Source organism: Syzygium oleosum, unplaced genomic scaffold (genome assembly GCF_021117445.2).
Source record: "Syzygium oleosum isolate NSW1041296 unplaced genomic scaffold, Sole_v2.1 Sole_v2.34, whole genome shotgun sequence".
NCBI classification, from domain to species: Eukaryota; Viridiplantae; Streptophyta; class Magnoliopsida; order Myrtales; family Myrtaceae; genus Syzygium; species Syzygium oleosum.
Window position 1 is genome coordinate 981972 of NW_026607518.1, and position 11817 is coordinate 993788.

The 11817-nt window shown below is 40.9% G+C and overlaps 1 protein-coding gene across 2 annotated transcripts; it reads left to right on the forward strand.

The window, feature by feature from the left end:
- The first annotated feature begins 827 nt into the window (after positions 1-827).
- Positions 828-2982, forward strand: LOC115685733 (protein NTM1-like 9). Of its 2 annotated transcripts, XM_030610824.2 has the most exons (5): positions 828-980; positions 1070-1273; positions 1392-1651; positions 2146-2256; positions 2379-2982. In XM_030610824.2, the coding sequence occupies exons 2-5, from the start codon at positions 1099-1101 to the stop codon at positions 2787-2789; spliced, it is 957 nt and encodes a 318-aa protein (XP_030466684.1). In that variant the 5' UTR covers positions 828-980; positions 1070-1098; the 3' UTR covers positions 2790-2982. The 2 variants fall into 2 exon arrangements, with proteins under 2 accessions (XP_030466684.1, XP_056161039.1); XM_056305064.1 differs by having other exon boundaries at positions 937-1273.
- Positions 2983-11817: the final 8835 nt, after the last annotated feature.

Consider the following 11817-nt stretch of genomic DNA (forward strand, 5'->3'; position numbering starts at 1 on the left):
TTTATCACAGGTGTACTGGTTTGGGATTAATTTGTCACAAGTTTACCAGTTTGGAGTTTTTCGTAGTATTAACCTTATTTTTTATTAACATATTTTTGACACTTACCAACACTAGTTGAGATTTATTAGCACGAAATAAAAATCCATGTATTTGGGAGGGGGTAATCGAAATAGTTCACATGGGAAAAGTCGTGGGAACGTCAATATGTTCCATCCGTTCAATCTTTCATTTGCTCTTACTTCCCCGGAATCAAGGAATTAAAAAAAAACAATTATGCAAAGTCACAATACCGGATTTTAGTTAATTATTAGACGGACACCACTTTTGCTTACTTGATCTTCATGGTTACGTGCCCGTGCCTCATGGGTGAGGATGATACTTTGGTATTGAAAATCCAAGGGAGGGTGTTCAGTGTTATACTTTGCAAAAGTAGAGAAATTATACTTCCCAAAAGTAGAAGTAGAGAAAAAGACCATAAAAAGAGATGGGAATCCAAAGTTGTTCACACGTAAAGAATCGACTTAGGCACATTGCATCAAAGTGCAAGGCAAGCCAACTTTGCCTCCCATGCTGACCAAATTTCCTCCACGTATAGGCCCATATGATCATAATTGGATTTACTTCCCTTAATTAACTCCAAATTATCATTTAATTAGTTGTGACGTCCACGCAAAAAAAAAATGAAAACATAGTTTTAGGGTCGTCAAATCTTTTTGATGCGATGTAGTTAAAAAGAATTTATTTTTTTAGCAATCACCTAAGACCAATTAGAACTAGTTTAATCCGCGTTGTGGGCTTCGAAGAAGCTGTTCTTAGCGAAAATTTCGTTATTTTGAGCTAGAGGTGGGATCCACTTGAACAGTAGTTCCTTCTTTATCAAGCTAAAAGGAAATTTCTGGCTTTATTTGTGTTTATAAATTGACCCACTTGGAAGCGTTTGGAGTACAGCACTGTCAAGCAAAGCCAAGCCAAGCCAAGGGTAGACTCTCTTTCCTGTGTTTGTATTCTCTTCCTCTGCTTATTTCACTTGTCCCATTCTCTATCCTTCTCCTCTTTCTTCCATCGCAGAATTGAATGTGAGACAGCAACCGTATAGCATGGCAGGATCAATGGATGCGCGGCAGGTGGGATACGGATTCAAACCGACGGATGAGCAACTCGTTGGTCATTTCTTAAAAAAGAAGCTCAAAGGACAAATGGAAGGTAATTGCGCAATTCCCGAGCTATACATCTACAACTGGGAGCCTCCGGATTTATTTTTCCTATACGATGGTAACTTAAATTGAGTTCTTAGAGTTCTCTATTTCCCTATTTTCTTATGGTTTGATGGTAATTTGTAGTTGCCTATAAGACTTTAGTGAAATAACAGCTAAACAATCTTTGGTTGTAGTGTTTTCAAGTGAATCATCAGATGAACCCGAGTGTTTCTTCCTTTGTCCCCGTGGTCGTCAGAGGAAGACCCAGTTGGGATTTTGGAAAGAGACGAGTAAAAAGCGTGTTATCCAAGCACCGGACACCGGTAAGCCAATGGGGACCAAGAGGATTTTGGTTTACTATGAAGGTCAACAACCAAAGGGCCGCAGGACTGATGTGGCCATGCATGAATATCACCTAAATTCAGATGTTTCAGATAGTGAAATTTCGGACCCGGTACTCGACTTCTCTACTTTTGCTTCCCCTAATTGAACATCTTTAACATAGTTACAAGTGCAGGTAAAATTGATTTCTTTTCTCTTGATATGTTCCCCATTCAGCTTCTTGAGGTTTCTGGCTTTGTGATTTCATGATTGTGCCATAATTTAAGTGCGATTTACCTTTAACTCCAGCTGTACTTTGAAAATTAGTTTTCGCTAGTCAGAACTTTTCCTGCTGTATTTTGTAGAATTTCATAAGGAAGATCGAGAAACGAAACTTACCAATAATCATTTTAAGTTTTGGTTCCAGTGACTACTGACGGTTAGGGCTGCCAAAAATAGAGTGATTCTGCAGCAACAAAGGGGAAATTTTTTTCCTGAAATTTAAATTACTCCAACTTTGATAAGTGATGCGTGATGTATCTCATGTATAAAATACTTTCGGGCAACAATGGAGTTTCGGTTGCTGTGACCCTGATACTCATCACCAGTATCATTTTGTCTTTGTAGACGCCGTTGGTTCTCTGTCGGATAATAAACAGGAAAGGTAAGAAAGCAAAGTCAGCAACAGCGAGTGCTTCTACCGATTTAAGCGGCCTGAGTAATCCGAATAGTGCACAGGTGATCAAATGTTGCTTTAGGTTGATACAAAGCAACCTATGATCCAGAGATACATCTAACGATACTAAAGTTCGAGTAATTTTTGTTCTTTCTTTTTTCTTTTTTTTTCTTTTTCCGTTCAGGCAACTCCAGGAGTAATTATTGAATCCAACAATCCAACCGACACATTGTATACTGGTTTACCCAACTGGAACATGCCTATTCCTGATCAGCAGCTTCAAATGTGCAACGAGCAACATTTGTCTAATGTTGATAATCGGTATGTTGACGGACATAGCGATGGACGATGTTATATGCCATATTCTTTGAGCGACGGCATGGATCTCACGGATTTCTTGAACTTTGAAGAGAGCACAGGGCAGACTCAAACGTGCAAAGAGCAACATTTCGGAAGTGATGATAATCGCCATGTTGACGGACCTAGCGACGGACATCATTATATGCCATATTCTCCAAGCAACGGTATCAGTCTTGAGGATCTCTCGAACTCCGACAAGAGCAACGATTCGTATGCCAAACTACATCATGCGTAGATTATGCTCTATAGATTAGTTGTTAATCATGATAATGGATTGCCAGTGTTTGGTGGTCCTTTATAGATGTTAATCTCAGCCTAGCTTGTTATATCAGTGATAATGCTATGTACCAACTATGCTTCTCTGAGGATGGGACGTTATATCAATCTTGTATGCTTGTATATTGTAGTATTACTTTTTCATCACATTTGTATATTTATCTCGATATGATCTACTCAACACTAGTCAGGCATCAATATCTATTCGTCAAACCTTTGAGAGGGCTTGCAGTACGAGACTTTCCTCCATTGTTGTAAAATCCCAAGTCCATACTTATGTGACACGTCAAGTGATTTGTAAGTAAAAGACCCTTTCCTCATCAGTGCCTCGATTACTCCAGACGGCAGGTTTCTCAGTCTCTTTCGATTTCTTGCCTCTTACCCTTTCTCGCGGCCTCTCCTCCCTCTTTAATGGCAGTGCCACCCCACCATGACGACATAGGCAAAGTAAGGGAAAATTTTAAATAAAGTTCTAAAGTGAGATTATTTTTTCTTAGCGCCAAAGTGACATTCGAATTCGACTAGCATTTTTTGGAATTTATAAAACGTGTAATTCGTAGGTGTGCTTATAGTAAAATCTCGTCCTAAGGGAAGCGATCGCTCTCGGTTATCGTTTTTAAAATTGAGATTTATTTAGAATCGCTATTTCGATCGAATTTGGCCGTTATTTAGAGCCAGAATTTTGGTGTCAAATTTCTCGGAGTTTCGTGGCCAATTTAATTGGACGGTGTCGATATTATTGTGGCCAGCGTCAATATTGCCCGAGATATGCGAAAAGTGAAATTTTGACCGGGTGCGGATTTGGACAAGTAGACCTCCCTCGTAGTGTGTTTTAGTTATTATCTTTTGGCCTTTTTCCTAATTTATAATTAGGGTATTTCGTGGGCTGTTGGATTATTTTCGGATTTGAACGATGGTCGTCGGATCGCACTCAAGTACGTTTGACTTTCTCTCTCTTCTCTTCTCTCTCTCCTCCCCCACGTCGCCGTTGCCCCACGCCGCTGACTTCCTCCTCCTTCCCCGCTGCCCTCCTCCACGTTGTTGACTCCTCATCTCACGCTGTTGACACCCACGCCCGCTGCTCCCACCATGCCGTTTCTGCCTCTGTTTCGCTGACTTGCTGCTGACTTCTTGCTGCACCTTCACGTGTGCTTTGCTGACCATTGACCCATGCTGCCCCATGCTTTGCTTCACGTGCTTACGTCCATCATTCTTGCTGCCGCTGCTTCTTCTTCTCTTTGTTGCTTCTTCTTCACTTCATGTTGCTGCTGTTTTCTTCTTCATTTTGCTTCTTTGCTTCTTGCTTTTTCTTGCTGCTGCTCACCGAGACCGACCAGCTCCTTGCTCAGCCACCCTCGGCCACCGTGAGTGCCGGCGCTCGCCCGTCCAGCTGCGTGAGCTCGGCTCACCGCCGGAGTTCTTGTTGCCTCTTCTTCTTGGTTTGCTTGCTTAGGATTCCTAGTAAGTGGCTTCCTAACCCTTGACTAGGCTAAGGGGTGACTAATGGACATGTTAGAGATGGTTTAAGGACTGTGGATAGTTGGTTTAGTGGCTGGTTGTGCTTGGTTTGCTTGGTGGTGCTTGTTGGTTAATTTTCGGTAAGGTTGCTGCTGTGTCGCTGGATTTTGCTATTTTTACTGTGACTTGTGTGGGCCGAATTTGAGGAAGTGTTCTTCATGAAGTTTGACATATATTAAATCTGTAATTTTTAGAGATCATTTAGTGCCATTCGTAAGTCCATCTTTTGACCGAAATAAGTCTGCCGGAAACACTGTTCCTCCGACCTTCGGGTCTGTTCGAATTTTTATAAATTTTTCTAGACCTATTTTCAAAATACTTCCTTCACAAAAATTGTTGGAGACATTTTTGGCTATGACATATAAAAATTTCAAATCGTTCTAAGGAGATTTGGTTACTACTTCAAATGCATTTTGGAAGCCGGATGGCCAGTCCGAATGAAATGTTTTATGTCCGACTTTGGATGACAAAAAGAGGTGGTTCTAGACAGAAATGGATCTTGTGTTCTTCATGAAAAATGTTCATCAAGATGTTTTGTATAACATATGCAAATTTCAGAATTTTTGGAGTTGAATTAATATTTATTTCAAAGAAATTTCGGTTGTTGCGCAAACTGCCCAGAATAGCCCGAATGTGTGCAATTCCGGTTTTCTCTCTCTCGGGGACTATTCGATGTTATCGTGGCGTTTGACGGATTTAGTTGACATTGGGCTAATTTACAAAGATAAGAATTGATAATGATTGCTGAGGTGTGTGCATGGTCACGACACGTTCCGTCTAGGCGGGAGTTCTAGACGATGCCGTTGGGTACCCGGCTTGCCGGGGGGTGTTCGATCCCCAACGTTGCCGTCTGGTACCCGGCTTGCCGGGGGGTGTTCGATCCCAGACGATGCCGATCGCGGTGGAGGCCGGATCGATGCTCCTAAGTGGAATGCCGTTGGGTACCCGGCTTGCCGAGGGTGTTCGATCCCCAACGTTGCCGTCGCCGGCGTAGCGGGACGATGCTGGTTACGCGCGGAAGACCGGCGGGAGTTCGGTGGCCCGAGGGGTCGTTAATAATCTGGACATTTATAAACGTGTGCTATGCATTGGAGAATGCCATGATTGAATTTAATGTTGAGCACGTCTGGGTTATTAACCGTGTTATGCATGATTATACCTTGAATTGCGTTGTACAAGCTTGATGAGCAATTGGCCATGTTATGGCGATATTCTAACGTGCAGGGCTTGTGTATGTGCCGAGGCGAGGTAAGGGCGCCTGTGATTGTTATGACATGTTGGATGTTGGTATTGCATGTTTAGAATTGTTCAGGAGGTACGCTTTGGCCTAAGCGAGGCTTAGGTAGTTGCTTATTGAGAAATGTTCTCATGGTTGTATAACCAAACCATTTCGGACCGCGACCGTGATTGATCCGGAGGCATTTGCCAGGATACTACGGGGATTGAGGATAGATCGAGTTACCCCGTCTTTTGAGTGTACCTTTTTGTAGAGGAGTTAAGCTTACCAACCACCCGATCCTTGTTGTTGTACGTGGTTCGTAGATAGTGGCCTCGTAGAAGGCTTGCAAATGTATGTGTTGTAATCGACGTTATGTTTTTAAAAGTGTCTTGTTTATGTGTGTTCTTTGTCTTTCTACTATCCCAATGTTTATATGTTGTACGGAGAGTTCGAGGTTGCTTCCGCATGCATTACCCGTTAGTGTTTCGATTGGGTCGGCGACAAGTCCTGGGCTGTCGCGTACATTACGACCACAAAGGGATGATCGCGCGCTTGTAGGGTTCGGGGCGTGACATAGCCCAAAGTGGATTTTGTATCAAATTAGATTATAAAGTGCCAAACTTAGTCTCAAATAAGATCTGAAGCTCACCGGCTGGCCAAATCTTCGTCGGCCGGCAAGCACATTCAACTCATGCAACACTTTCCAAGCCATGGCCAAGGGCATTTTTGTCCAATAGTATGTTTTTAGTTTCTTTTTCTTTTTCTTTTTCTTTCTTCTTTCTCTCTTTTTATTTTTTTTTCTTTCTTTTACGTTTTCTTCAACTCAAAGAAAACAAAAAAGAAAGAAACCAAGGAAAAAGGAAAAAGGAGAAGAGAAAGTGTCACATGAGTTGTCGATGGAAGGAAGGAGAAAGAAAAATAAAACAAAAGAAAAGAAAAGGCATAAGGACACTAAAAGTGCCGAAAGAAAAGAAAGAAAAAGGAAAAGGAAAAGGAAAAGAAAAGGTGTCACATGAGTCATCGGTGGAAGGAAAAACAAAAAATAAAACGAAAGAAAAGAAAAGAAAAGAAAAGGCATAAGGACACCAGAAGTGCCGAAAGAAAAGAAAGAAAAAGGGAAAGGAAAAGAAAAAGTGTCATATGAGTCGTCGGTGGAAGGAAGGAGAAAGAAAAATAAAACAAACAAAAGAAAAAGCATAAGGATATTAGAAGTGCCAAAAGTTTTATAAAACGCTCACTTTAGTGTCAAATATTTTTGCCAGATCACTTAAGTGACAAATTGGAGGAAAAACAATCACTTAAGTACATCCGATGATAAATACCAATAAAAAATATTACGTGACTTTTATAATAAGGGCGCTTTTAGCAGGTTTTTCAGATTTAATTTGATTAAATATCAAGTTGGAGGTCGCTTCAGCTTCGCAACAATGAGACGGGGACTTCTTTTGGTCGGATTTGCTTTTGTTGTTCATCTGTGGTGTTTCACGATAATTCTCTTTCTAATAACACTGAGCCTCTAGCAAATTATTTCGATTTCAGTTCAAGGTTGAATGGTTGATTTAGGGTTTTGCATTTGGGAATTTCCTGAATGGTTGATTTAGGGTTTATATTTAGGGAAAAACATGTAGACGACATCGTTTAGGGGTATATATGATGATTGGGCACGCCGGCGAGCCACATTGGTCATAGAATTTAATAAAATATGACCACGTTGGATTTCTGGCGACCCATATCGGAGTTGGCACTAAGTGATTTTTTTTTAAGTGGCACTTAAATAATCCGAAAAAAAACTTTTGATACTAAAGTGAGCGCCATATAAAACTTTTGGCACTTCTAATGTCCTTATGCTGAAAGAAACTTAAAAGAAAAAGAGAACAAGGAAGAAATAAATGTTGAGAAAATCACCAATGTGGTGATTGTTGGGAAAATCCCCTATGCTGTTTTGAAGATGACAAAGACAATTAAAGGCTACTAATGTGTGTATTGGTTGAGTAGTGCCAAGTGATATATGCACAAGTCGAAATTCAGATGTTGTCATAAATAGCACAAAAACAATCTGATATGAGGAGTGCTCTGCCACTATCAAGATATTCTGCTGATATTTAAGATGAACAAGATATTGGATAATTAAAGATGTCTACAAGCTGGAAGGATCCTCAGATAAGGTGAACATCTGGAAGGATCTTGATTGAGGATGAACAAGCCGAGAAGAACAGGGATGTTCGTGATGATTTGGAAGTACAAAGATCGGGTGAATAGTTGGATGGACATGGTGATGGTGAACAAGCTTAGAACGTGAATGTTTGGTAAAGCTTGGAAGGACCATGAGAATGAACAGCTTGATAGAGTCGAAATTGCTAATATGTTTGGATAGACCAGAAAGATCAACATCGATATTGGGTGAGAGCAGCTGTCTTATACAGGTGAGATGGAAGGTTGTGATGATTTTTAAGGACTACATGATATTCATGGTGTGATCCATTAGGAGAAGATCGCAAGATATCCTTGTATGTTTACCAACAAACAGCACCAATGGACCTAAAGATCAGCTAACTGATGATGTTTATATCGAGGTTGAGACATCATGTCATTAGTGATGTTTGAATATCCATGTGAGGATGTTCGAGATTATAGCTGTTACAAAAATTGAGAAGCCTTGCCAAATCTATGATTAAGAACATTAGATGGGGTGAGTCTAGGGTCCGGTCACAGGAAAAGTTGGAAAATTTTTCCTATTTGGTTGATTTCTGATATAGGCTGTTTAACAATAGTAATCTGTTATGAATTGCATAACTCATTACAAAAGACAGATTTAACTTTCTGTTGTTAACTAGGGATATGGCCAATTCTAAGTATCACAACAAATATACACGACTTTATCCACCGTAGGAGTGACATTCCCTCCTAAACTTCCAATTGCTAACTCTCTGTTTGATTTAAACCTTGAAGTTCATCAAGGATTACGCCAAATAGTGTTGGATATTTCAACAGTTTTGAAAACTTGAAAGCCCTTATTTTGTAACGGCTTTTGTAACGTCATGTTCCCTCTATTTATTTTGTGCAGAGTATAGATGAAGCCATGTTGTATCCTAGGAGGATAGCACTTGTCACACTATGAATCGTACTTCAAGAGGTGGAATTATTCTTAAGGACAATACTTGCACGCCTCATATATTTGTTCTTATTTTCATCTTTTCTAACGGATTTTTCCAACAAATTTAAGGATAATTCAGATTGCCAATAATCTCTGTTTTAATTGAATTTTAGAATCTATTTTACGTTTAGATTTTCTTCGCTACCTTGTTTTTATATTTTGCTTCTATGTGTCTTCTCAAGCAAAACCATGGGTGAACTTTGTTTGTCATTCGCGCCGTAACACACGACAAAAGCGATGGAGACCAATTATGACGGAAGAGTCAATGGCGAGATTATTGATGGGGGGAGGAGTAGAATGATTCATTGGATAGCGATATTACTAATTCAGGTAAGTGAATTCTTTCCCTTCGATGGTGGTAATTGGTAGACTCCGTCATTAATGAATGTGGTTAATCTCTTCCGGTTATTCTTATGGAACCTGAAGTCAGTGAACGTACAAGTAGCTTGTGATCCTTTCATTCAAATTTTGAAATTTGACGTCTTGTAAGCGGAGTTTCTGGTGAATTCCTGTTTTGTATGTTCTCTTCGAATTTGACTGATCGAATCAAGCAAATTCTATGAATTTGTGTTTCTATACTTCTTATGGAGAATGCCTACAAATTTTCCAATTACCTAATTAGAGAAATCTTTAAACCGGCTTTGTGATTCTTTGTGGCAACTTAGAAAGAGAAAGAAAAGGAAAACTGAAAAAGAAACGGAAAGTAATCGAGCTAATCATTTATTTATTTATTTTCTTTTTGGGGATTAAAATGGTAAGTACTCAAGTTTCTGTGGCTTTTTTAACGGGTAATTTGACACTCTGATCTCATGAATTAGGTTACTGAAATATACATCCAATAAGTCTCAAATATCCCCTCGTTCTTCAACCTCGGGAGCATTCACACATGTTTCTTTTATGATATTTGTGCTATGTTCATTTCTGAATCATCCGTCGTTTACATGAAGAGATAGGATATCGTGATCAGCTAATCTCTTGGTTCTTGATTATTTGTAATTAGTCAACAAAATTTATGCAAATTGCACTACAAAAAAATGAGGATTTAGCCACGAAAATTAGCCACGAAAAAATATTCGTGGCTAATTTGCTACGGAATTTGTGACGAAAACTAAATTCGTGGCTAATTAGCGACGAAAAATTTTCCGTAGCTAATTTGCGACAGAATTTGCGACGAAAAAAAAATCGTGGCTAATTTGCGACGAAAAATTTTCCGTGGCTAATTTGCGACGGAATTAGCAACGAAAAATAAATTCGTCGCTAATTAGCCACGGATTTAGCCACGAAAATAAAAATAGTCGCGAAAGTGAAGAGAGAGTTTATTTTCGTGGCTAAATCCGTGGCTAATTAGCCACGAATTTTGCCACGACTTTATTTCGTGGCTAATTAGCCACAGATTTAGCCACAAATGTAAAAAAAGTAGGAAAAGTGAAGTGAAAGTTTATTTTCGTGGCTAAATCCGTGGCTAATTAGCCACGAATTTTGCCATGAATTTATTTCGTGGCTAATTAGCCACAGATTTAGCCACGAAAATAAAAATAGTGGCGAAACTGAAGAGAGAGTTTATTTTCGTGGCTAAATAGCCACGAATTTTGCCACGAATTTATTTCGTGGCTAATTAGCCACAGATTTAGCCACGAATGTAAAAAAAAGTAGGAAAAGTGAAGCGAAAGTTTATTTTCGTGGCTAAATCCGTGGCTAATTAGCCACGAATTTTGCCACGAATTTATTTCGTGGCTAATTAGCCACAGATTTAGCCACGAAAATAAAAATAGTGGCGAAACTGAAGAGAGAGTTTATTTTCGTGGCTAAATCCGTGGCTAATTAGCCACGAATTTTGCCACGAATTTATTTCGTGGCTAATTAGCCACAGATTTAGCCACGGATGTAAAAAAAGTAGGAAAAGTGAAGGGAAAGTTTATTTTCGTGGCTAAAGCCGTGGCTAATTAGCCACGAATTTTGCCACGAATTTATTTCGTGGCTAATTAGCCACTTATTTAGCCACGAACGTAAAAAAAAGTAGGAAAAGTGAAGCGAAAGTTTATTTTCGTGGCTAAATCCGTGGCTAATTAGCCACGAATTGTGCCACGAATTTATTTCGTGGATAATTAGCTATAAATTTAGCCACGAATATAAAAAAAATCAGGAAAAGTGAAGTTAAAATTTATTTTCGTGGCTAAATTCGTGGCTAATTAGCTACGGATTTAGCCACGAATTTTATTCCGTGGCGAATTTTGCAACGAAAACAGAAGTTCGTCGCTAAATTCTTTTATCTGCCCGCCCTCACCCCGATTCTCTCTCTCTCGGATCCCCCTCGTTGTTCTCCCTCCCTCTCCCACACCCCCAAGCCTCTCAAGTCGCCACGATCTACAAAATCCAACCTCTAATTTGCTTGCGTCTTCGGCGAATTTGATGCCTCATCGTCGTGAATTTGCGGAGTCCGATCCCGAATCCGTGGCGCTTCTTGCGGCCTCCGGCGATCGCCGCACGCGTCTAGGGTTTTCCTGACTCCAAACCCGATCGATTCGGCGGCGCTTCCGACGATGGATGGCAACAATAGTCCCCTCCCCCTTCTCCCTTTGTTCTCGCCTCTCGCCGGTGGTTTCCGCCCCCTCGGAGCTCGGAATCAGTGGTTTTCCGGTTCGTTATCTCGAGTTTCTTCCAGCGGTTCGCCTGAATTCGGCGAGGTGCGATCGAGATTCGCCATGGCTAGCTCCGGCGATGGAGAGAACGGCGAGAACCGCCGGACGCGACTGGACCGCGACGAGCCCGGCGATCTGTCGTCGATCGACGCGTCCTCGGTGGAGTCCGGGCCGAGCTCGAGGGTCTCGAGGGCGAGGAGATTGGGATGGCGGAGAGGGCGACGGCACGTCTTCATCGGGAGGCGACGGAGATCTGTTGATGCAGCGGAGCGATCGGGAGGATAGGGTTCTGCAGTGGCTGCAGGTTGTCACGCCCCGAACCCCTACGGCACGCGACACCGCCTCTGGTCGATTCAAGCGACGTCCCAGGAATATCGTTGACCTCAAAACCACATCAGAGATTTACTACCACAGCGGATATCAACAATTAAACCCGGACAATTAAAACTGGGGAGAA

What these genes read in the sequence shown, in the direction of transcription:
- LOC115685733 (XM_030610824.2), top strand. Translation starts at nt 1,099, where the DNA reads ATGGCAGGATCAATGGATGCGCGGCAGGTGGGATACGGATTCAAACCG. An exon ending in TTTATTTTTCCTATACGATG is followed by an intron (nt 1,274 to 1,391) that starts GTAACTTAAATT and finishes CTTTGGTTGTAG; the next exon opens with TGTTTTCAAGTGAATCATCA. An exon ending in GTAATCCGAATAGTGCACAG is followed by an intron (nt 2,257 to 2,378) that starts GTGATCAAATGT and finishes TTTTCCGTTCAG; the next exon opens with GCAACTCCAGGAGTAATTAT.